This window comes from Oncorhynchus mykiss, chromosome 4, assembly GCF_013265735.2.
Source record: "Oncorhynchus mykiss isolate Arlee chromosome 4, USDA_OmykA_1.1, whole genome shotgun sequence".
NCBI classification, from domain to species: domain Eukaryota; kingdom Metazoa; phylum Chordata; class Actinopteri; order Salmoniformes; family Salmonidae; genus Oncorhynchus; species Oncorhynchus mykiss.
The window spans coordinates 37,814,873-37,836,709 of NC_048568.1; the positions used below are offsets into that span (position 1 = coordinate 37,814,873).

General features: G+C 43.3%; 1 protein-coding gene across 1 annotated transcript in view; it reads right to left on the reverse strand.

Moving 5' to 3' along the window:
• Positions 1–4,558: 4,558 nt before the first annotated feature.
• The window catches only part of LOC110522579 (poly(A) polymerase beta), a 29,662-nt gene continuing 12,383 nt past the window's right edge, over positions 4,559–21,837 (reverse strand). The window contains exons 9-20 of the mRNA XM_036976218.1: positions 21,064–21,202; positions 16,245–16,317; positions 15,623–15,743; positions 13,550–13,634; positions 9,974–10,027; positions 9,657–9,776; positions 9,017–9,126; positions 8,699–8,820; positions 8,242–8,517; positions 7,710–8,078; positions 6,914–6,985; positions 4,559–6,574 (exon numbers count right to left, since the gene is read on the reverse strand). Coding sequence (XP_036832113.1) covers positions 6,479–6,574; positions 6,914–6,985; positions 7,710–8,078; positions 8,242–8,517; positions 8,699–8,820; positions 9,017–9,126; positions 9,657–9,776; positions 9,974–10,027; positions 13,550–13,634; positions 15,623–15,743; positions 16,245–16,317; positions 21,064–21,202 — 1,637 coding nt within the window. The 3' untranslated portion in view covers positions 4,559–6,478. The remainder of the gene's footprint in view (positions 6,575–6,913; positions 6,986–7,709; positions 8,079–8,241; positions 8,518–8,698; positions 8,821–9,016; positions 9,127–9,656; positions 9,777–9,973; positions 10,028–13,549; positions 13,635–15,622; positions 15,744–16,244; positions 16,318–21,063; positions 21,203–21,837) is intronic.

Below are 21,837 nucleotides of genomic sequence, written 5' to 3' on the forward strand. Positions count from 1 at the left end.
GTTGGTATAGGGACTGGGGGTGGGGGTACTGGTACAGGACCAGAGAGGAAGCTAGTACAGGGATAAGGTTGAAATGGGATTGACAAATCAACCGCTTGAGGTCGGAGCACAAACATTCTCCTGCTAAGAGAATGTGGTTACGATACATGTGTTCAAGGCCGTCAACCCACGACAACAACTGATGGTGTGGACGTCGATTAAGACAGCCCACCCGGACCTCTCTGATTCAGAGGGGTTGGGTTAAATGCGGAAGACACATTTCAGTTGAATGCATTCAGTTGTGCAACTGACTAGGTATCCCCCTTTCTCTACTGTCTCCTCTAGAGCCAAGCCTTTGCTAATTGTACCTTTGCTTACCTCCAACAGTACAACAAGGCATCCACACCCTCAACCGGTTTTGACTAGAAAGGATACAGCTTGTCAAAATTGATTAGAAGGATATGAGAATTTACACAGCAGGTTTGGAGAATTAACTATCAGGTTAGGAGAATTAACACATCAGGTTAGGAGAATTAACACATCAGGTTAGGAGAATTAACTATCAGGTTTGGAGAATTAACTATCAGGTTAGGATAATTAGGTTAAGGTTAGAAAAAGGTTTAGAAAAAATACACACAAAAAAAATTCTGCTTTTGACATAAGCTGTATCCAATCTAGACATGACATCAACCTGTCTGCCATGACACAGCAGCCTTCTCTCCGCTATAGAACTGGTCAGATCACTCAGAGCACTGTCTCAGTTTATCTTCTCAGATCTCCTTGAGAAGGAAACCTCTAAACATTGCGGCATCTCCCTTCCCTTTCAAGATAGAAAGCACAGTAGCATTCATGTGTTTTCATCTCACCTCTCATTTTTTGAAAGCCGCTCCTGCTTTTATCACCTGATTTGTTGAGTGGAGACGCTTGAAAACAGTCAGGAGAGATTTAATATGCATCTAAGAGGGGAACATCAATGACAGGTATGGTATGATCGGGAGGGCATTGCCAGACCATGCCCTCCCCACCAGCATTGGCACGTTGCCCGTGGCGAGTGTGGTACAGAACCTCTCTGTCACTCACATGGTAAACGTCATTTACTCCTTGTCCCGTCATCAATCTGGTGGTCTAACAACCTCCAGCAGATGGAGACCCAGCAGGAGGACAGGAGGGCCGTGCCCTGGGCCGCTACCCCACACAGAGCACTCTGTTGGGCTAAGAGGGGACACAACACAAGGATAGCCTGGGTCTCTCCCAGAGGGAAGACGGGGGGCCGTGCCCTGGGCTTCTCCAAAACAGAGAGCACTCTGTTGGGCTAAGAGGGAACACAACACAAGGATAGCCTGGGTCTCTCCCAGCAGGAAGATGAGGGGCCATGCCCTAGGCCGCTATCCCACACAGAGAGCACTCTGTTGGGCTAAGAGGGAACACAACACAAGGATAGCCTGGGTCTCTCCCAGAGGGAAGACGGGGGGCCGTGCCCTGGGCTTCTCCAAAACAGAGAGCATTCTACTGGGCTAAGAGGAGTCACAACACTGGGGGAGACCAACAGCCCAGCCCGGATCACTCCCACAGAGCAGCCAGACACACCTCTGGATGAAAGCCTAATGTAGGGGAATATTGATGAGGACAGCACACAGAACAGTTATTTAACACATCTCTACGGAGGACCGTTTGTATGGTGGAGTAGCATTTGAAATAGAATGGACATTCCTATGCATTTTCTATGGTGCAGGGTCACTGCTGCCGACAATGAGGATCCATCTGAATTAGCCTAGCTAAGCACACATGCACTGCTTTTAAAGTGATGCAATAGGAACAGCCATCAAAGACAGGCAATACGAACTACCAAGTTTAGTATTCTTTACCATTGACCGAACGCACCTAGTCACGGACACGAATACGGCTTGCTGTAAATACATAGGACCTATAGTCAAAGTTAGACCCCTATTTAAAGCAGAGATGTGAATGCAAACATCTGACCATATTGAAGCCATACATAAACTAAGGATAAACATGACCTGGGAGTGAATAAAACTGGTGTGTGTGTGTGTGTCCAATCAAATATATTCCAAAGACAGACTGACCACCTGCTGAGTAAAGAGGAAGACTGTTCTGTTCCTAAGCAACAACACACTCTTACAAGCTCTGTCTAACATCTTGGGGAATTCAGACCGGCTCGGGATGCAGATAGGAAGATTCGGAGGCACACAGGAATAACAACAGACTACAACTTTAACTAGGACAAGTTATGAGCATGCTCTCTGCGTAGCCACAGTTTCCAGTCTTTTACATTTCTGTTGTGATATTTCAGAAACTGTCGTCTGACTTGTGGGACTACACTCGGAGTATTCCAGTATTTCTCTTCATCTACTAGGAGACTGCTCCCTGGGTATACCAGTCTCTTCATCTATTAGGAGACTGCTCCCTGGGTACACCAGTCTCTTCGTCTACTAGGAGACTGCTCCCTGGGTACACCAGTCTCTTCGTCTACTAGGAGACTGCTCCCTGGGTATACCAGTCTCTTCGTCTACTAGGAGACTGCTCCCTGGGTATACCAGTCACTTCATCTATTAGGAGACTGCTCCCTGGGTATACCAGTCTCTTCATCTACTAGGAGACTGCTCCCTGGGTATACCAGTCTCTTCGTCTACTAGGAGACTGCTCCCTGGGTATACCAGTCTCTTCGTCTACTAGACTACTCTGGGTATACCAGTCTCTTCGTCTACTAGACTACTCTGGGTATACCAGTCTCTTCGTCTGCTAGGAGTTGAGATACTTAAGAAGCAAAAAGGAAATGTATTTCCTACTTTATACATTTACTTCAGATTTACAAATAATTTAGGATTTTTTTCTTAGATTTCACTGTAATGTGGTAAATCAAGTTAAAAAGTAAGATTTTAAAATGAACAGAAATGTGATAAAACATCTGATAGTGTAAGCATTGCCATTTAAACCATAGGTCTCGTATAGCACAAATCAACAACCCAGGACTTCCCCAACTCGGTCCTGGGGCACGTTCTGGTTTTGCACTAACACTACACAGCTTATTCGAAACCATCAATCTTTAATGATTAGTTGATCAATTGAATCAGCTGTGTAGTGCTAGGACAGAAACCAAAACGTGCACCACTTCAGTTCTCGAGGACCCGAGATGGGGAAACAGCAGGGGTAAGAAAGAGTCTGTTGGGGTAAGAAAGAGTCTGTTGGGGTAAGAAAGAGTCAGCTGGGGTAAGAAAGAGTCTGTTGGGGTAAGAAAGAGTCTGTCGGGGTAAGAAAGAGTCTGTTGGGGTAAGAAAGAGTCAGCTGGGGTAAGAAAGAGTCATCTGTTGGGGTAAGAAAGAGTCTGTTGGGGTAAGAAAGAGTCTGTTGAGGTAAGAAAGAGTCTGTTGGGGTAAGAAAGAGTCAGCTGGGGTAAGAAAGAGTCAGCTGGGGTAAGAAAGAGTCAGCTGGGGTAAGAAAGAGTCAGCTGGGGTAAGAAAGAGTCAGCTGGGGTAAGAAAGAGTCAGCTGTGGTAAGAAAGAGTCAGCTGGGGTAAGAAAGAGTCTGTTGGGGTAAGAAAGAGTCTGCTGGGGTAAGAAAGAGTCAGCTGGGGTAAGAAAGAGTCAGCTGGGGTAAGAAAGAGTCAGCTGGGGTAAGAAAGAGTCAGCTGGGGTAAGAAAGAGTCAGCTGGGGTAAGAAAGAGTCTGTTGGGGTAAGAAAGAGTCTGCTGGGGTAAGAAAGTCTGTTGGGGTAAGAAAGAGTCTGTTGGGGTAAGAAAGAGTCTGTTGGGGTAAGAAAGAGTCTGTTGGGGTAAGAAAGAGTCAGCTGGGGTAAGAAAGAGTCAGCTGGGGTAAGAAAGAGTCAGCTGGGGTAAGAAAGAGTCTGTTGGGGTAAGAAAGAGTCTGCTGGGGTAAGAAAGAGTCTGTTGGGGTAAGAAAGAGTCTGCTGGGGTAAGAAAGAGTCTGTTGGGGTAAGAAAGAGTCAGCTGGGGTAAGAAAGAGTCTATTGGGGTAAGAAAGAGTCAGCTGGGTAAGAAAGAGTCTGTTGGGGTAAGAAAGAGTCTGTTGGGGTAAGAAAGAGTCAGCTGGGTTAAGAAAGAGTCTGCTGGGGTAAGAAAGAGTCTGCTGGGGTAAGAAAGAGTCTGTTGGGGTAAGAAAGAGTCTGTTGGGGTAAGAAAGAGTCAGCTGGGGTAAGAAAGAGTCTGCTGGGGTAAGAAAGAGTCAGCTGGGGTAAGAAAGAGTCAGCTGGGGTAAGAAAGAGTCTGTTGGGGTAAGAAAGAGTCAGCTGGGGTAAGAAAGAGTCAGCTGGGGTAAGAAAGAGTCAGCTGGGGTAAGAAAGAGTCAGCTGGGGTAAGAAAGAGTCTGCTGGGGTAAGAAAGAGTCTGCTGGGGTAAGAAAGAGTCTGCTGGGGTAAGAAAGAGTCTGCTGGGGTAAGAAAGAGTCTGCTGGGGTAAGAAAGAGTCAGCTGGGGTAAGAAAGAGTCTGCTGGGGTAAGAAAGAGTCTGTTGGGGTAAGAAAGAGTCTGCTGGGGTGTTATGCGACTGTGTTGGAACTTTTTCCTCATGCAGTCGTGGCTCACTTTGAACAAGAACACAAGCATATCTCCTCAACAAGGCAGACCTTTATTTGTGAAAAAAAAAAGAAAGTACAATACCTCATCCTTACAAACACGCATAAGAAAAAAAAAAAGCATTGTAAGAACAGGGGACATAACATTTAAAATGGTAGTCATTGAAGAAAAACATCTGTACATGTTGATTAACACACTGTAGGTTGACAGTGGTCTTCAGATTCATCATCACCATACAAGTCCACACGGTTAGCACAAACAAAACCCCCAAAAAAGTATTGTTTTGTTAATACATCTAGAAAATATTGAGAAAGTTCAAATGTTAAAAGTCAGGACATATTGTTTTTAAACTTAAAAAAAGAAAAAAATTACTTTGTTACTTTGTTTGCTAATCCTACTAACACATTTAAACCCGTTGACTATTCCCACAAAGTCCACATCCATTACGACGAGAACAAGAAGATCCTAAATGAATAACCAACAAAGACAATTGGTTTTTACGAACTAAACCCTCTATGCAATGTTAGAATAATTATCTTGATTCAAATCGCACCATTTTATGCAAAAAAATAAAAATCACCAAGGCGAAAGATCAAGTCCTTTATATTCTAAGCAAAAGAAAAGCATTGTTTTTCATCATTTTAATGTTATTGTACAAGACAGACACTAATGGTTACTGTACAATGCATGTATACATAGAATCTACATTTGTTCTATGCCCATTCTAATCATTTTGATTCTATACAATGTATATCTGAACGCTTCAGTCAGACACCAGACCACCTCGCTACTCTACACTCGGCCTACAGCACTCTGCTACTGCATTTTCTTACTGTAGCAGTCCTCGGACATAAATCACAGATAATCTGAACGTCAGCGTGAATGTAGAAAGATGACTAAACTCTTAACTCCTTTTTTGTCATCTCTAGATTATAAACATGCATCCTAGACAAGAGAAACTACGCCATCCTGTTCACAGAGACATTCTGAGATATTCAGGGTTGTTTTTTTGGTCAAAGTTATTGTGTTGTACATGTACACAAACCTGATGTAGTTCCAAGCGTGTAGCTGCAAGCGATGACAGCGTGGACATCTTTATGATGCGCCCCCCTCATTTCACTACCTGTATACCCTGAAGGCCACCTCGTATCCCAACAGTTACCTGACAGACAGCGACTACCTGTCCGTGGATTATAGACGGATACAGAACGGCAGCCGATTCCCTTTATATAATGACCAGGGTTATAAGTAGTGGACTATATAGGGCCTCCAAGCCAGTTCCACTTTTCATTGGTCCAGTCACTTTTCATTGGTCCAGTCTATTGATTTAGACCTGGGACACCAGGTAGAATAGAAAAGCAGCAGGCTCCTCGTAGGGGTCAGATTTTATTAACCCTGCTATAGGGAACAAGGTGTCATAACCTGTAGTCATCTCTAATCCGTTATAGAAGACCGGAAATAACAGGTTCGAACTGGCGAACGTGAGCACGTCTGTCTGTCTGCAGAGTCACGGTGACATCTTTGTGCAACATTCTACTCCTTCCAGCAGCTCTGGAAGAAGTAGGATGAAGATGCCTAAATGGTTAAGGTGAAGACACAGGGGAAGGTAAGCTGATCCCAGATCTGTGCCTATGGGACAACTTTAAATTTAACCAGTAAGGTAGAGGTTGGAAGCTGCCTGGGAGAATCCAGTAGAAGGGCAACATCGCCCTCTTGTGAAGATAGTTGCAACTACGCCCTGGCATGTCAACCGACAATGTCCCTAGTCGAGAGAGCGCTGTCTGTCTAGTCGCCTGTGCGTCCGCCCTGTCTGTCTGTCTGTGTGTCTGTCTGCAGCACTGTGGGCATTCCGTGGCAAAGGACAGAGGACAAGTAGGTCTTAGAACATCCACCGTAGCGGTCAGGGGTCAGGGGTCGGGGGGGCTGGATTGGTGCGTCTGTCTGGCCTCTCCTACCTGCTGAGACGAAGCTTGATAGAGTTCTTCACCACTGGAATGGGGTTGGCTGGCAAGAGAGGCACGTCAGACAGATCCGTACTCACCATTCTCTGAGGGGAGAGAGAGATTATTAAGTTGTTGTTTGGCTGCAATATTCACAATATAAACAGACCAAAGTGGAGAAAATTACCTGTAGCCTACCTAGAATTATATATATATATATATATATATATATATAAATAAATAAATATAAGAGAGAGAGAGATACTCTCTTGTGAGTGTAATATTTACTGTTCATTTCTGATTGTTTATTTCCCTTTTGTTTTTGTCTATTTCACTTGCTTTGGCAATGTAAACATATGTTTCCCATGCCAATAAAGCTTTTTGAATAAAATTGAGCGAGAGAGAGGGAGAAAGAGAGGGATGGGACACAAAAGTAGAGCTGATACCGTAATGTTTGCCTCCATCTTCACTTCCCCTTCAGAAGCCGCCATCTCCTCAGATATACTGTCCTCATTGACCTGGCAACACAAGGGCCCACAGAACAGTTTATCACAACTATCATTGACCTGGCAACACAAGGGCCCACAGAACAGTTTATCACAACTATCATTGACCTGGCAACACAAGGGCCCACAGAACAGTTTATCACAACTATCATTGACCTGGCAACACAAGGGCCCACAGAACAGTTCATCACAACTATCATTGACCTGGCAACACAAGGGCCCACAGAACAGTTTATCACAACTATCATTGACCTGGCAACACAAGGGCCCACAGAACAGTTTATCACAACTATCATTGACCTGGCAACACAAGGGCCCACAGAACAGTTCATCACAACTATCATTCACCTGGCAACACAAGGGCCCACAGAACAGTTTATCACAACTATCATTGACCTGGCAACACAAGGGCCCACAGAACAGTTTATCACAACTATCATTGACCTGGCAACACAAGGGCCCACAGAACAGTTCATCACAACTATCATTCACCTGGCAACACCAGGACCCACAGAACAGTTTATCACAAGTACTAGGCCGGGGCAGTATACCGTATACCAAGGTATTTGGAAAAAGCCACAAGATGGTTTTTCAACACCATCCAAACTATTTATTTGAAGTTTTTCAATAAATGTGAATATCTGCAGTCAACTTCTGCAATACAATAGGAGACGCAGAGACATAAAAATGGTATCCATACATGAAATTGGGCCATGACGATAAGCTTGTTGTGTACCTCTGCCTCCACAGAGGTGCCCCCCTCTCCAACGCTAGCTGCACCACTATCCTCTGTCTTTGTCTCTGGGACTATGGAGGGGTCCTCCATCTGGTGCTCCTTAGGGCTCTTCTCCTCCAGCACCTCCTGGTTAGGGGTCTTGTGGGCCACTGGGGGACCTATGGTGGGGGGAGGAGAGGGGGTCTTGTGGGCCACTGGAGGACCCATGGTAGCGGGAAGGGAGGGGGTTTGGGGGGCCGCTGGAGGACCCATGGTAGCGGGAGGGGAGGGGGTTTGGGGGGCCGCTGGAGGACCCATGGTGGGGGGAGGAGAGGTGGTCTGGCTGCTGGGGACGGAGTCTCCTGAGGTCTGTCTCTCAGTGGCTGACTCCTACAGGAAACAGAGGAGAACATTATCAAACAGGATCAATAACTGGAGTCTACTGTCCCAAAATGGCAGCAACAAACACCTGCAACAACAATAAACTTGTACATGGTGTGTACATTCTGTAAACTCCTGGCTGCACGATGGCAATTAATATTGAATAGAATACCTCAGAGTCTGATTTTAACCTCTTCCTCTCTTCTTGCATAGGGGAACCAGGTCTCTTCACAGCTGGCGGACTCATAGTGGAAGCTTGGATCTCTGGTTGGCTGGCTGCTGCCGCGATGGGACTGGGAGGGGGACCTAGCGGGCCACTCTTCACTGGGGTCGACGTGGGCACTGCGGCTGACAAGGCTGTGGGGGAGGGCACTGACATGCTGTTGTCACTGTCCAGCGATAGGTCCAGACTACTGTCATTCATCTGACGAAGCCCCTCTGTAGAGTGCTGGGGGACAGAACAAAATGACACGGGTAACAGGAAGCAGTCAGTCAGCGAAATTAGAGACAGAGTATCTGTTCCACTTCTAGAGAGTTAAAAACACCAGCTGAAGATGCATATCTGAATGGTCAATAACATAAGTAGGTTGATCAGAGGTGGAGGATAAGGAAATGGGAGTCTTTCGTACCTTTCTGCGTTTGGGCATGACCAGGCTGGGCAGTAGCTGATGCAGTTGTCTCTTCTTCACATGCATGGCCTGGATCTTCATGTCTGCCTCGAACATCTTACTGCTGATGGCCTGGCGATACACTGCAGGAAACATTTAGAAAATAACTAGGATTATGGTCCTTGTTATAGAACATTAGCATCAGTTTGTGTCAAATAATAGATACAATAGATACAAATACAGAAAACAGGACAATAATCTTCCAAATCTGGAACGTTTCTAATTCTACATCACATGGCGTTCCCATGGCGATCGACTGTTTGAGTGAGGTGATCATACCCGTGTCAGTAAAGGACTGGATGTCAATGGTCAGGTCAACGTTGAGGTTCTCTGATGTCTCCATCTTCTTAAAGATAACCCCTATCACCCACATGGTGCTGACCTCCTCTCTGAGACAGACAGAGACACAGAGATACAGAGACACAGAAAGAGAGACACAGAGAGAGAGACACAGAGAGAGAGACACAGAGAGAGACAGAGAGAGAGAGAGAGAGAGACAGAGAGAGAGAGAGACAGAGAGACAGAGAGAGAGAGAAAGAGACAGAGAGAGAGACACAGAGAGAAAGATACAGAGAGAGACACAGAGAGAAAGAGAGAGAGACACAGAGAGAGAGACACAGAGAGAGACACACACAGAGAGAGAGACACAGAGAGAGAGAGACACAGAGACACAGAGAGAGACACAGAGAGAAAGAGACAGAGAGAGACACAGGGATACAGTGACACAGAGAGAGAGACAAAGAGAGAGAGACACAGAGAGAGAGAGACACAGAGAGAGAGAGAGAGAGAGACACAGGGATTCAGAGACACACAGAGTTATAAAAGAAAGAGACCTTGTCCATGGTCAAGTAAGAGTTTGTTACAATCTTGCATAAATAAATGAAATCAATGAAATGTCCCAGCTCAATAACAAACTCACTTTTCCCTGCTTTCCTTGGGTCCAGGGAATGACTGGGGGTTGACATGGGCCAACGTTATGAACTCATTCTTCTCCAGGTTTCCCACAAGGATCCTGATCTTAGACTCAACTAGACCAACCCTGCAGGGACAGAGACAAACAGTACTTTTAGCAATCTATTCCCCAACACTAGTCTGATAAAAGACTCATCTTTTGGCTTTAGGAGCAACATTGAAACAGATGAAATGCAATACATGGTACACACCAGGTCTCCACCCCTCATCATCTAATGCTCATCAAGGTTTTTCCAGTTTGTATATGTTTTTGTCAATACTCACCATTCCAGGTGCTGCTTCTCGGTGGGGGCGCTTGCTAGCAACACAATATAATGCCTTGGAACATAAGAGACAGAACAATACCATTACACCCTAAAAGACAGAGGCCAGGCAACGAACCCAGGCAAGGAACCCAGGCTAGGAGAGAGGCACTGAGAGGCCCGGATCAGATCGGCACCGCTCTCACAGCATGTCATGGAAATATATATATATATTTTTTTTAATATATTAAAAACACACTTCTCTCAAACTGCTACAAACTACAGGACTAATACCAAAGTGTGTGTTAAGGCAATGAATGATAGACACACAAACGTCAATAGTCTACGTGAATCTGTCTTACAGCAACACGTCACAGTGTCAGCTACAACTGCTCCACAGCACATCAAACTAGTCAGATAAAACCAATAGAACTAACACAATCATTTACTCTCCAAATCATCATGTCAGAGAACAAACCTGATTCAGTCTAGAAAACATATCTTCCACAATATTAAAAAGTATCCTGATAGTCACTATTATACTAAAACTGAGCAAAACTAGTATGTCTGTGTACAATCTCTACGCAGTTACCACGGTAGCCCCATTAAGTTCTCTCTACGCAGTTACCACGGTAGCCCCATAAAGTTCTCTCTACGCAGTTACCACGGCAGCCCCATAAAGTTCTCTACGCAGTTAACACGGTAGCCCCATAAAGTTCTCTCTACACAGTTACCACGGTAGCCCCATAAAGTTCTCTCTACGCAGTTACCACGGCAGCCCCATAAAGTTCTCTCTACGCAGTTACCACGGCAGCCCCATAAAGTTCTCTCTACACAGTTACCACGGTAGCCCCATAAAGTTCTCTCTACGCAGTTACCACGGCAGCCCCATAAAGTTCTCTCTACACAGTTACCACGGCAGCCCCATAAAGTTATCTCTACACAGTTACCACGGTAGCCCCATAAAGTTCTCTCTACGCAGTTACCACGGTAGCCCCATTAAGTTCTCTCTACGCAGTTACCACAGTAGCCCCATAAAGTTCTCTCTACGCAGTTACCACGGTAGCCCCATAAAGTTCTCTCTACGCAGTTACCACGGTAGCCCCATAAAGTTCTCTACGCAGTTACCACGGTAGCCCCATAAAGTTCTCTACAGTTACCACGGTAGCCCCATAAAGTTCTCTACAGTTACCACGGTAGCCCCATAAAGTTCTCTCTATGCAGTTACCACGGTAGCCCCATAAAGTTCTCTACGCAGTTACCACGGTAGCACCATAAATTCCTCTATACGCAGTTACCACGGTAGCCCCATAAATTCTTTCTACGCAGTTACCACAGTAGCACCATAAAGTTCTCTCTATGCTCTGTGTGGAACAGCTCTTCCTTGCATCTTGTTCAAAACCACCTCACTGTTCGTCCAATCACAGGAGCTTGTACTCTGATTATTTCCCATGAGGTTACAATATTTTAATAGGGATAAAATGACAAGTAGATGATTACGGGAAGGATAGTTTTTCATTTTCAGGCCACATTGAAAATAAAAAAAGGTCTGAGCCCGGGATAAAATGACAGATTTATTCAAACAGTACAGAGTAACCAGTAAAATCAGCAGGATGCCACCCAAGCCAGCAGGATGGTCTGATTCTGAAATCTATTAATCAAGCCTGATGTGTAAGAGTCTAACCTGGATGACAATCAAAGTGAAATTACTCCTCTAATGCTCCTGTCCAATCCACAGGCTGGATGTATTTATTCACTTAAAATGATAATCCATTTTTTTTCAGGCTCTCCAGTGCTATAAAAGGCCATCCAGAATGTCCTGTTGTATTGTCTCCTTTTCTCAGCCAGCAACCCAGAGGAATAGGAGTTGTATTTAAGGCAGGGTGTGCTGTCAACAACCCAGGAGGAGGAGTTGTATTTAAGGCAGGGTGTGCTGTCAACAACCCAGGAGGAGGAGTTGTATTTAAGGCAGGGTGTGCTGTCAACAACCCAGGAGGAGGAGTTGTATTTAAGGCAGGGTGTGCTGTCAACAACCCAGGAGGAGGAGTTGTATTTAAGGCAGGGTGTGCTGTCAACAACCCAGGAGGAGGAGTTGTATTTAAGGCAGGGTGTGCTGTCAACAACCCAGGAGGAGGAGTTGTATTTAAGGCAGGGTGTGCTGTCAACAACCCAGGAGGAGGAGTTGTATTTAAGGCAGGGTGTGCTGTCAACAACCCAGGAGGAGTTGTGTTTAAGGTAGGGTGTGCTGTCAACAACCCAGAGGTGGTGTGCTTAGCCAGGGTGTGCTGTAGGCAATATAGTCAACATTTTTCTGGCCAAGAAAGGGTGGATGGATCGAACTGATTTGCCAGAAGACTTTTGAGGGTATTTCACATCAAATGGAGCACTCCGGTAATGGACCATTTTGGTAAATGAAGGAGAGGATTGGATCACTAAACTTTCCATAGAACACTTAAGACAAAGGGGAGGTGATTGGGCTGCAAAAAGGCTCTATATTCTGTAAATAGGTTTTCACGTTGATTGGGCAGCAAAAAGGCTCTGCATTGTGAAAATAGGTCTACATGTTGATTGGGCAACAAAACGCTCTGCATTGTGAAAATAGGTCTACACGTTTATTGGGGCTGCAAAAGGAGCAATGCCTCTTGGGTAACAGAACTGTGGCCACTGTCCTATCATCATGCTCTTGCACACCACTGATAAACCAATTAAAAACATATCTATATCTAAAAACCTATCTAGCTATGTAAGAAAGTGTTCTTAACTGACTTGCCTAGTTATATAAAGCTGAAATTAAAAAAACAAAAAACTAATTGTAAATACATTTCTCTACACACAGATTTCAACACAACATTTCTCTATACACAGATTTGAGCAGAACTGCTAAGTGACAATGGAATCCAGGATGTGAGTTAGTGATCTGGATTCATGTATAGAAATTAAACTGAAAGAATGACGCTTTCATTTTTGGTGTGCTTCACACGACTTCTGGCTAATGCTAGTACAACAATTTACGGATTTATCATGATCAAAAAAACTAAAATAAAATAAAAACATGTCTACAAAATCAAGACTAACAAGAAATACATTGTGCAAATTGTGAACTAAAGCATTTTATTTGGGATTTGATAGGACAATATAACAAGACAAGGAAAACCAGGAGATGGTTTAATATAGGAAACTGTACAACTGAAGTACCTACCTTTTAGTAAAATATACAAACATCAAATATTGAGTTGTGCTTACATTAGAGGCACAGTCTATACTAAATATTACTGAGACACTGGGCTTCAGGCCCCTGCATAACGTTAACATAGTAGTTGCGTTTATGATAATTGTTTTGTGAATCAAAGAGGATGCTTAGGTAAGAAGAAAGATTATTTTGAGTCTTGTATGAAAGTCTGAAGTGTATATTTAATAATTACAAGTAAGTCAAACTGAAGGAGTGGATTACATATACAGTTGAATATAAAAAGACGAAAAGGAGAGCTTCACATTTACTGAAAAGTACGTTGGTATATTTAGAAAATAGAAACCTTTATTGAAATAGTTGGTTTGTCTCACCATGTGCGTCCCACAGGATAAGCTGTTTAATACATACTTGTATTTCTGAAAGAAGTTTGGTGCGTCAAATAGTTTGGACCACTCTGCTTTATTCTGCAAAATTTCATCTGTGATGGACAGACCTGTGGGAGGAAGGAAACCTTGTTTACCAACAGGGAGAAGGAGGAAGGAAACCATGATAACCAACAGGGAGAAGGAGGAAGGAAACCGTGATAACCAACAGGGAGAATGAGGAAGGAAACCGTGATAACCAACAGGGAGAAGGAGGAAGGAAACCGTGATAACCAACAGGGAGAAGGAGGAAGGAAACCGTGATAACCAACAGGGAGAATGAGGAAGGAAACCGTGATAACCAACAGGGAGAAGGAGGAAGGAAACCGTGATAACCAACAGGGAGAATGAGGAAGGAAACCGTGATAACCAACAGGGAGAATGAGGAAGGAAACCGTGATAACCAACAGGGAGAAGGAGGAAGGAAACCGTGATAACCAACAGGGAGAATGAGGAAGGAAACCGTGATAACCAACAGGGAGAATGAGGAAGGAAACCGTGATAACCAACAGGGAGAAGGAGGAAGGAAACCGTGATAACCAACAGGGAGAAGGAGGAAGGAAACCGTGATAACCAACAGGGAGAATGAGGAAGGAAACCGTGATAACCAACAGGGAGAAGGAGGAAGGAAACCGTGATAACCAACAGGGAGAATGAGGAAGGAAACCGTGATAACCAACAGGGAGAATGAGGAAGGAAACCGTGATAACCAACAGGGAGAAGGAGGAAGGAAACCGTGATAACCAACAGGGAGAATGAGGAAGGAAACCGTGATAACCAACAGGGAGAATGAGGAAGGAAACCTTGATAACCAACAGGGAGAACCAAAGGGAAACTTGTTAACCAATGAGAACCAAAGGGAAACTACCATCGCTCAGTCAGACTGCTCTATCAAATCATAGACCTAATTAGAACATAATAACACACAGAAATATGAGTCTTAGGTCATTAATATGGTCAAATCCGGAAACTATCATTTCGAAAACAAGACGTTTATTCTTTCAGTGAAATACGGAACCGTTCCGTATTTTATCTAACGGGTGGCACCCATAAGTCTAAATATTCCTGTTACATTGCACAACCTTCAATGTTATGTCATAATTACGTAAAATTCTGGTAAATTAGGCGGCCCAAACTGTTGCCCTGACTCTGCGTGCAAGAGAAGTGACAATTTCACCTGGTTAATATTGCCTGCTAACCTGGATTTCTTTTAGCTAAATATGCAGGTTTAAAAATATATACTTCTGTGTATTGATTTTAAGAAAAGGCATTGATGTTTATGGTTAGGTACACATTGGAGCAACGACAGTCCTTTTTCACGAATATGCACCGCATCGATTATATGCAACACTTGACATGCTAGATAAACTAGTAATATCATCAACCATGTGTAGTTAGCTAGTGATTATGATTGATTGATTGTTTTTTATAAGATAAGTTTAAAGCTAGCTAGCAACTTACCTTGGCTTACTGCATTCATGTAACAGGCAGGCTCCTCGTGGAGTGCAATGTAGTCAGGTGGTCAGAGCGTTGGACTAGTTAACCGTAAGGTTGCAAGAGTGAATCCACGAGCTGACAAGGTGAAAATCTGTCGTTCTGCCCCTGAACAAGGCAGTTAACCCACCGTTTCTAGGCCGTCATTGAAAATAAGAATGTGTTCTTAACTGACTTGCCTAGTTAAACAAAAGGTGTAAAAAATACAATTTAAAAACAAAAATCGGCCAAATCGGTGTCCAAAAATACAGATTTCCGATTGTTATGAAAACTTGAAATCGCCCATTCCGATTAAATCGGTCGACATCTATTAGGAACCCCTTCAAAAATAACTAAAAAAGGCCAGACTAGATGGAATTTACTTGATATGCATGCAAAACTTACATTTGACGAAACTTCCCTTTGACATCAATGTATCATTTATGTGAATGTTTGAGTAAGTTTCTTACTCGAGTCTCTGAAGTTAGGACACTGACCTGAGGGGTTTTGTATAAAAAGAGCACAGAGGGGCCTGTGGATGCAACAGTTTGTGTATAAGAGTTAGAAATCGAGACGGCCAACGGACCCTGTTTGAACTCGTCCACCATGACAGCCCGTGTGGAGACGGAGACGTTGTAGGTGGAGTTCTGCTGGGGGTAGGCTGGTGTGATGATGGGCATCAGGTGGTACCGGTCACTGGGTGTCACCTGGAACAACACAGTGACACATTCTCAGAGTTATATCCTACATGGGAATATAGGGCGTCTAGCAGGGTTGGAGTCAATTTAATTTCAATTCAGTCATATCTTACATGGGAATATAGGGCCTCTAGCAGGGTTGGAGTCAATTTCATTTCAATTCAGTCAGTTGTATGATATATTAAGCCTCAAATGCAGTTGAATCAAATTGTTTGTAGTGGAACAGATAAGTAACTGACTCGGGGTTGAGATCACAGGTAAAACCCCTGGCCCTAGACTTTAACTGGTTGATACAAGTGGGATGTGTCTTGGAGGAACGGGTGTTTATAACAGCTTAAAAAAAAAATACATAAATAAAAATATTTATATTTATTTTAAAAAATAAACCCCCCCCTTTAGTTGGCAGCTCAGCTAGTAAAATGCTCTAGGCAGTTAAGTTCATGTTTATGACAGTCCTTGATCTATTAGTGTTGCTCAGGAAAGGACTTGTATCAGCATGACCAACATTACCCTGGGGTCCCAGACTGGCAGGTTCAGGTTGCAGTCCTCGGGCTGCTTCAGGAGAACCGGGTTGGGCCATTCCCTGCAACACAACACAATTCAAGTTCAGCGTGATGATACAGACCGAGTATAGCATCAGTCAGCCAATCCTTTGCACTAGCCATCTTGCTTCGCTATGTTCCTAAGAAATACAGGAGTAATTAAGGCTGCCAAAAGCACCAAGGACTGAGAAAATGTGATGACAATCAGGGTTTCTCTGGATCAAAAAGGGCACGGCTACATTTTACATTTTAGACCGTCGGCACGGCTACATTTTAGAGGCCTCCATCTTGGCACTGTAGAGATATTGCATTCTTAAGCCAATTGCCCCAATTCTATAAATATCTCTATAGAGCAAAGTTGTAATTATTATTTTTTAATTTTTAAAGCTAATTTTCTGCAATTCTACACATTTTTGCCATGGAGCGGAGTGAAAATGTTGCAGTTTTAAAATATGTTCCCTGCAATTCTGTGCATTTTGCCATGGATAATGCTGTGTTCTTTTGCTCAAACATAACAAAAATGAACACAGCTAAATTCATTGTTTTGGGAATTTTCAATTCTCCGACTGTCTAGCTTTTATTTTGGTGATTGTTAGTTCTGAAAGACTAGATTATATAAAAAAAAATAGATATATAGAATGTAGAAAAGATAACCTGTGGTTTTAGTCCTTTGAGTTTACACAAAGCTTTTAGACGACCCGAAAATCAATTTAGGCAGCCCCCTAAGGACTAGAATGGCAATCCTTGATCATAATATAGAAAGGGTGTCTATTAAATCCCGCTTCATAACAGGGAAATGCCGGCTTTGGTCCTAAATTGTTTTATTTAAAGACAAATAAATAAAACAGTTGCCGGCAAATGACAGGGAGCAAAAATCTATATATATATATATATATATCTATATTATTTTAATTAAAGTGCTAAAAAAATAAAATTAATTGATGGAAATGGTTTTGACAGTCATGCTTATTGGTCAATAGTGGGACTGTTTAGTATAATGGAGTGGAATTAAATTGACTTTCCTTAGTTATCATGCATCTATTTATTGTTGGATTCTAGCTTGAAACATACTTGTTCAGGTTACCATACCAGAACGTATTGATTACGTCACATGTATAAGGAATGTATACAGTATGATAGATGTCATTGAAGGTAAATAGGAACTAGGTGTGAAATAGGTGTGTGGAAAGTTACTGAGTAAGAAAAAGGGGGAGTGCAGAAAGATCCTATTCTGTTAAAATATGTTATTGTTAAATATGAATGTCCCTAAGGAGGGAGGCAAAGGGCAACAGTGTAGTGACAGTTCTTTATAAGGCAGACCAGTTTCTGAGGAATCATGTCTCTGCAGCTGTATGACCCAGTGGGTGATTAAACTTGGTTTGAGCTTTTTCTACTCTGTTTGTTCAGAACCGAACATTATCCAACACAACTATCACACGTGCACAGCATACTATTTTGAGCAGGATTTATCCTGGAGCTCATCAGCTGGTTGCTGCACGATTAAAAAGAGCTATTCATTTTTTTCCCTCTCTCTCTCTCTCTCTCTCTCTCTCAACTGGTAATTGAAGTGCACCTCCCAGTCACCATTTAAGTGCAGGCAACATGCAATCAGCGAGTGACCCATCACTTTACAATGTGAGCTGGAGGCAGTATGCATTTTCGAAAACACACTTAAAATTGTTTGAAACCTGATTTTTTTTTTTCTTCAAATGAGGCATGTCTTACCTTGCTTCAAATTAGCCTATAAGCAAAATCTGACAATTGAAACGTTTGAGGTAAATATATATTTTTTTTTACATTGGCGACGCGTGAGTTTCAAGTTTACAATTGATCCTACCATTTTATATGCCAGTTATGATCATATGCCCATTTCCATAGAACAGTTTAATTTCAATTATAATGTTCTGCTCTCTCTTCCATCACTGTCACGTGGTTAATCATACAATTACAGAAGTAAAGTAATAAGGGACCATCATCCTCTGCCATATGGACACATCGTGATCCATTGGCGGCAACAACAACAATAAAAAAAAAGTTTAAAAAAAATGTATTAAGAACACATTCTTATTTACTATTGACGGCCTATACCGGCCAATTGTGCGCCGCCCCTATGGGACTCCCAATCACGACCGGTTGTGATACACCCTGGAATCGAACCTGTAATGATGCATCAAGCCCTGAGATGCAGTGCCTTAGACCGCTAAGCCACTCGGGAGACTAAAGAAATGAGAGCATGGAACTCATAGCCTATAGGCCAATGTAGCAGTAAGTCTATAACTTTCATTGATCTTTCACACTGAGGATGGGTGACTATCGAGACATTTTTGGAAATATTTTAACAAATAGCTTACTGTGAGGAACTATAGTTTTACAATATAATTCACGATTAATGTAAAAAAAAAAAAAAAACACTTTCCTACATAGCAGGCCAGGTACAGGTACTAGGTACGCTCTCAACATTATCAGGACAGAGAAACCAGACACATATCCGTTGCTCACCAAATATAAGACAATGGAAAGAAAAAAAAACGAAAAAAACAAACATGGAAAAATCTCTTAAATGATGCTTACGAAATAAACCAAGTGTAGTGAGTTGTGTAGCAAGTTGTGAGCTCTGTAAATGTTTCCACTCGGAGAATGAGAACGGGAAATGACTAATTAATACATGCATCAACAACTGAAGGTTATTAACAGTACATTTATTCCTCTTTGTCAAAGTTCTGTTAAAGTATTATGAATGATTTTATTTAGTATAATTTAGACACATTTCCATTTAATTTCCTACTGGACCCACCACTACACCATTAGACCCACCACTACACCATTTCTCTCCGGTTCTATTAGACCCACCACTACACCCTTAGACCCACCACTACGCCCTTAGACCCACCACTACGCCCTTAGATCCACCACTACGCCCTTAGATCCACCACTACGCCCTTAGATCCACCACTACGCCCTTAGATCCACCACTACGCCCTTAGATCCACCACTACGCCCTTAGATCCACCACTACGCCCTTAGATCCACCACTACGCCCTTAGATCCACCACTACGCCCTTAGATCCACCACTACGCCCTTAGATCCACCACTACGCCCTTAGATCCACCACTACGCCCTTAGATCCACCACTACGCCCTTAGATCCACCACTACGCCCTTAGATCCACCACTACGCCCTTAGATCCACCACTACGCCCTTAGATCCACCACTACGCCCTTAGATCCACCACTACGCCCTTAGATCCACCACTACACCATTAGACCCACCACTACACCCTTAGACCCACCACTACACCATTAGACCCACCACTACACCATTAGACCCACCACTACACCATTTCTCTCCTGTTCTATTAGACCCACCACTACACCATTAGACCCACCACTACACCCACCACTACACCATTAGACCCACCACTACACCCTTAGACCCACCACTACACCATTAGACCCACCACTACACCATTAGACCCACCACTACACCATTAGACCCACCACTACACCATTAGACCCACCACTACACCATTAGACCCACCACTACACCATTTCTCTCCTGTTCTATTAGACCCACCACTACACCATTAGACCCACCACTACACCATTAGACCCACCACTACACCATTAGACCCACCACTACACCATTAGACCCACCACTACACCATTAGACCCACCACTACACCATTAGACCCACCACTACACCATTAGACCCACCACTACACCCTTAGACCCACCACTACACCCTTAGACCCACCACTACACCCTTAGACCCACCACTACACCATTAGACCCACCACTACACCATTAGACCCACCACTACACCATTAGACCCACCACTACACCATTAGACCCACCACTACACCATTTCTCTCCTGTTCTATTAGACCCACCACTACACCCTTAGACCCACCACTACACCATTAGACCCACCACTACACCATTAGACCCACCACTACACCCTTAGACCCACCACTACACCATTTCTCTCATGTTCTATTAGACCCACCACTATATCAACTTTCTTTCGTTGTCCAGAAGACAAATGCAGTCCTAGTCATATCAGAAACCCATCCTAGTCGTTTCATCTTTAGATTCTCCCTCTCTTACTAAGTTTCTATCAGAAACGCTATCAGATGCTCTGTTTAGAATGGTGTTTTCCTAGACACGCTGTTTAGAATGGTGTTTTCCTAGACACGCTGTTTAGAATGGTGTTTTCCTAGACACGCTGTTTAGAATGGTGTTTTCCTAGACACGCTGTTTAGAATGGTGTTTTCCTAGACACGCTGTTTAGAATGGTGTTTTCCTAGACACACTGTTTAGAATGGTGTTTTCCTAGACACACTGTTTAGAATGGTGTTTTCCTAGACACACTGTTTAGAATGGTGTTTTCCTAGACACAGTGTTTAGAATGGTGTTTTCCCGCCAACTACATTCTGGCAAATGTTTGAAAATAACATTTTATTGGCTGCTTCATTACAGGTGTTGTATGTTCTGTTAAGATGAATTACCATAATCTACAAGTGATTTCTGTCATTCTGAACATCGTGGCTGGACACCCTAATGGATTCTGCACCCAATGCATATGGGTCCGGTAAATTTCTCAAATGGATATTTACAATCTTCGGTATATTTACAATCTTCCCGGTCACGTTGTCCGGCACCACGGAAAACCCTTGTTCATAAACACCTCAGACAAAAACCGACACGTCACTGGCCAAGCACAGAAAAACGAATGACCATCTGAAAACAGGTCACAGAGTTCCGCCTGAAAGAGCGAGACTTCTCACCACTTAGAGAAGACGAGGAAAAACTTGTGTACGAGAGTGGAGGCCACGGCGTTGGGGTAGAGCTGGCAGGTCCTGGCTACCAGCATGGCCCAGGAGACTCCACCCAGGAAGCCCAGGATGTTACTGTAGATGTTATGACCTGGAGGAGAACAAGAACATAACATTAGGTGTATATATATATATATATATATATATATATATAAAATGGTGTTGGGTAGAGCTGGTAGGTCCTGGCTACCAGCATGGCCCAAGATGTTACTGTAGATGTTATGACCTGGGGGAGAACAATAACATTAGGGGTGTGTATGTATGTGTGTGTGATATATATATATATATATACACGTTTCAACGGAAGAAAATAAATACCACTAACAGGTCCCAATCATGAGAACAATGTGGCGGTAGCGGAGGGAGGAGACAGGGGAAACGGCCCTTTCCTTAAGAAAAGTCAGAGGAGTGAGTAAACCCCAACTTAGTTATAAATCACCTGTTAAAAATGTGCCAGGATTTATAAACACATCCATAAACATCTTCAGAAATGAGACAGATCCGGGTTCTGTTGAGTGTTTGTTTAATAGTGATTCCGTGAGCTCTAAGATTCACACAACATCTGTCAGATAAAGCGATTTCACCAATTCAATGTTTTTTTAAATCTGTTGCCATGATGTAATAAAGGCGTAAAAAAAACTCTCCGGGATATCTCAGATTGTATTTAGTGTTTACACTGTTCTAGACGGTCAGGATTCTTTAGAGGGCTAATCTATAGGTCCACCA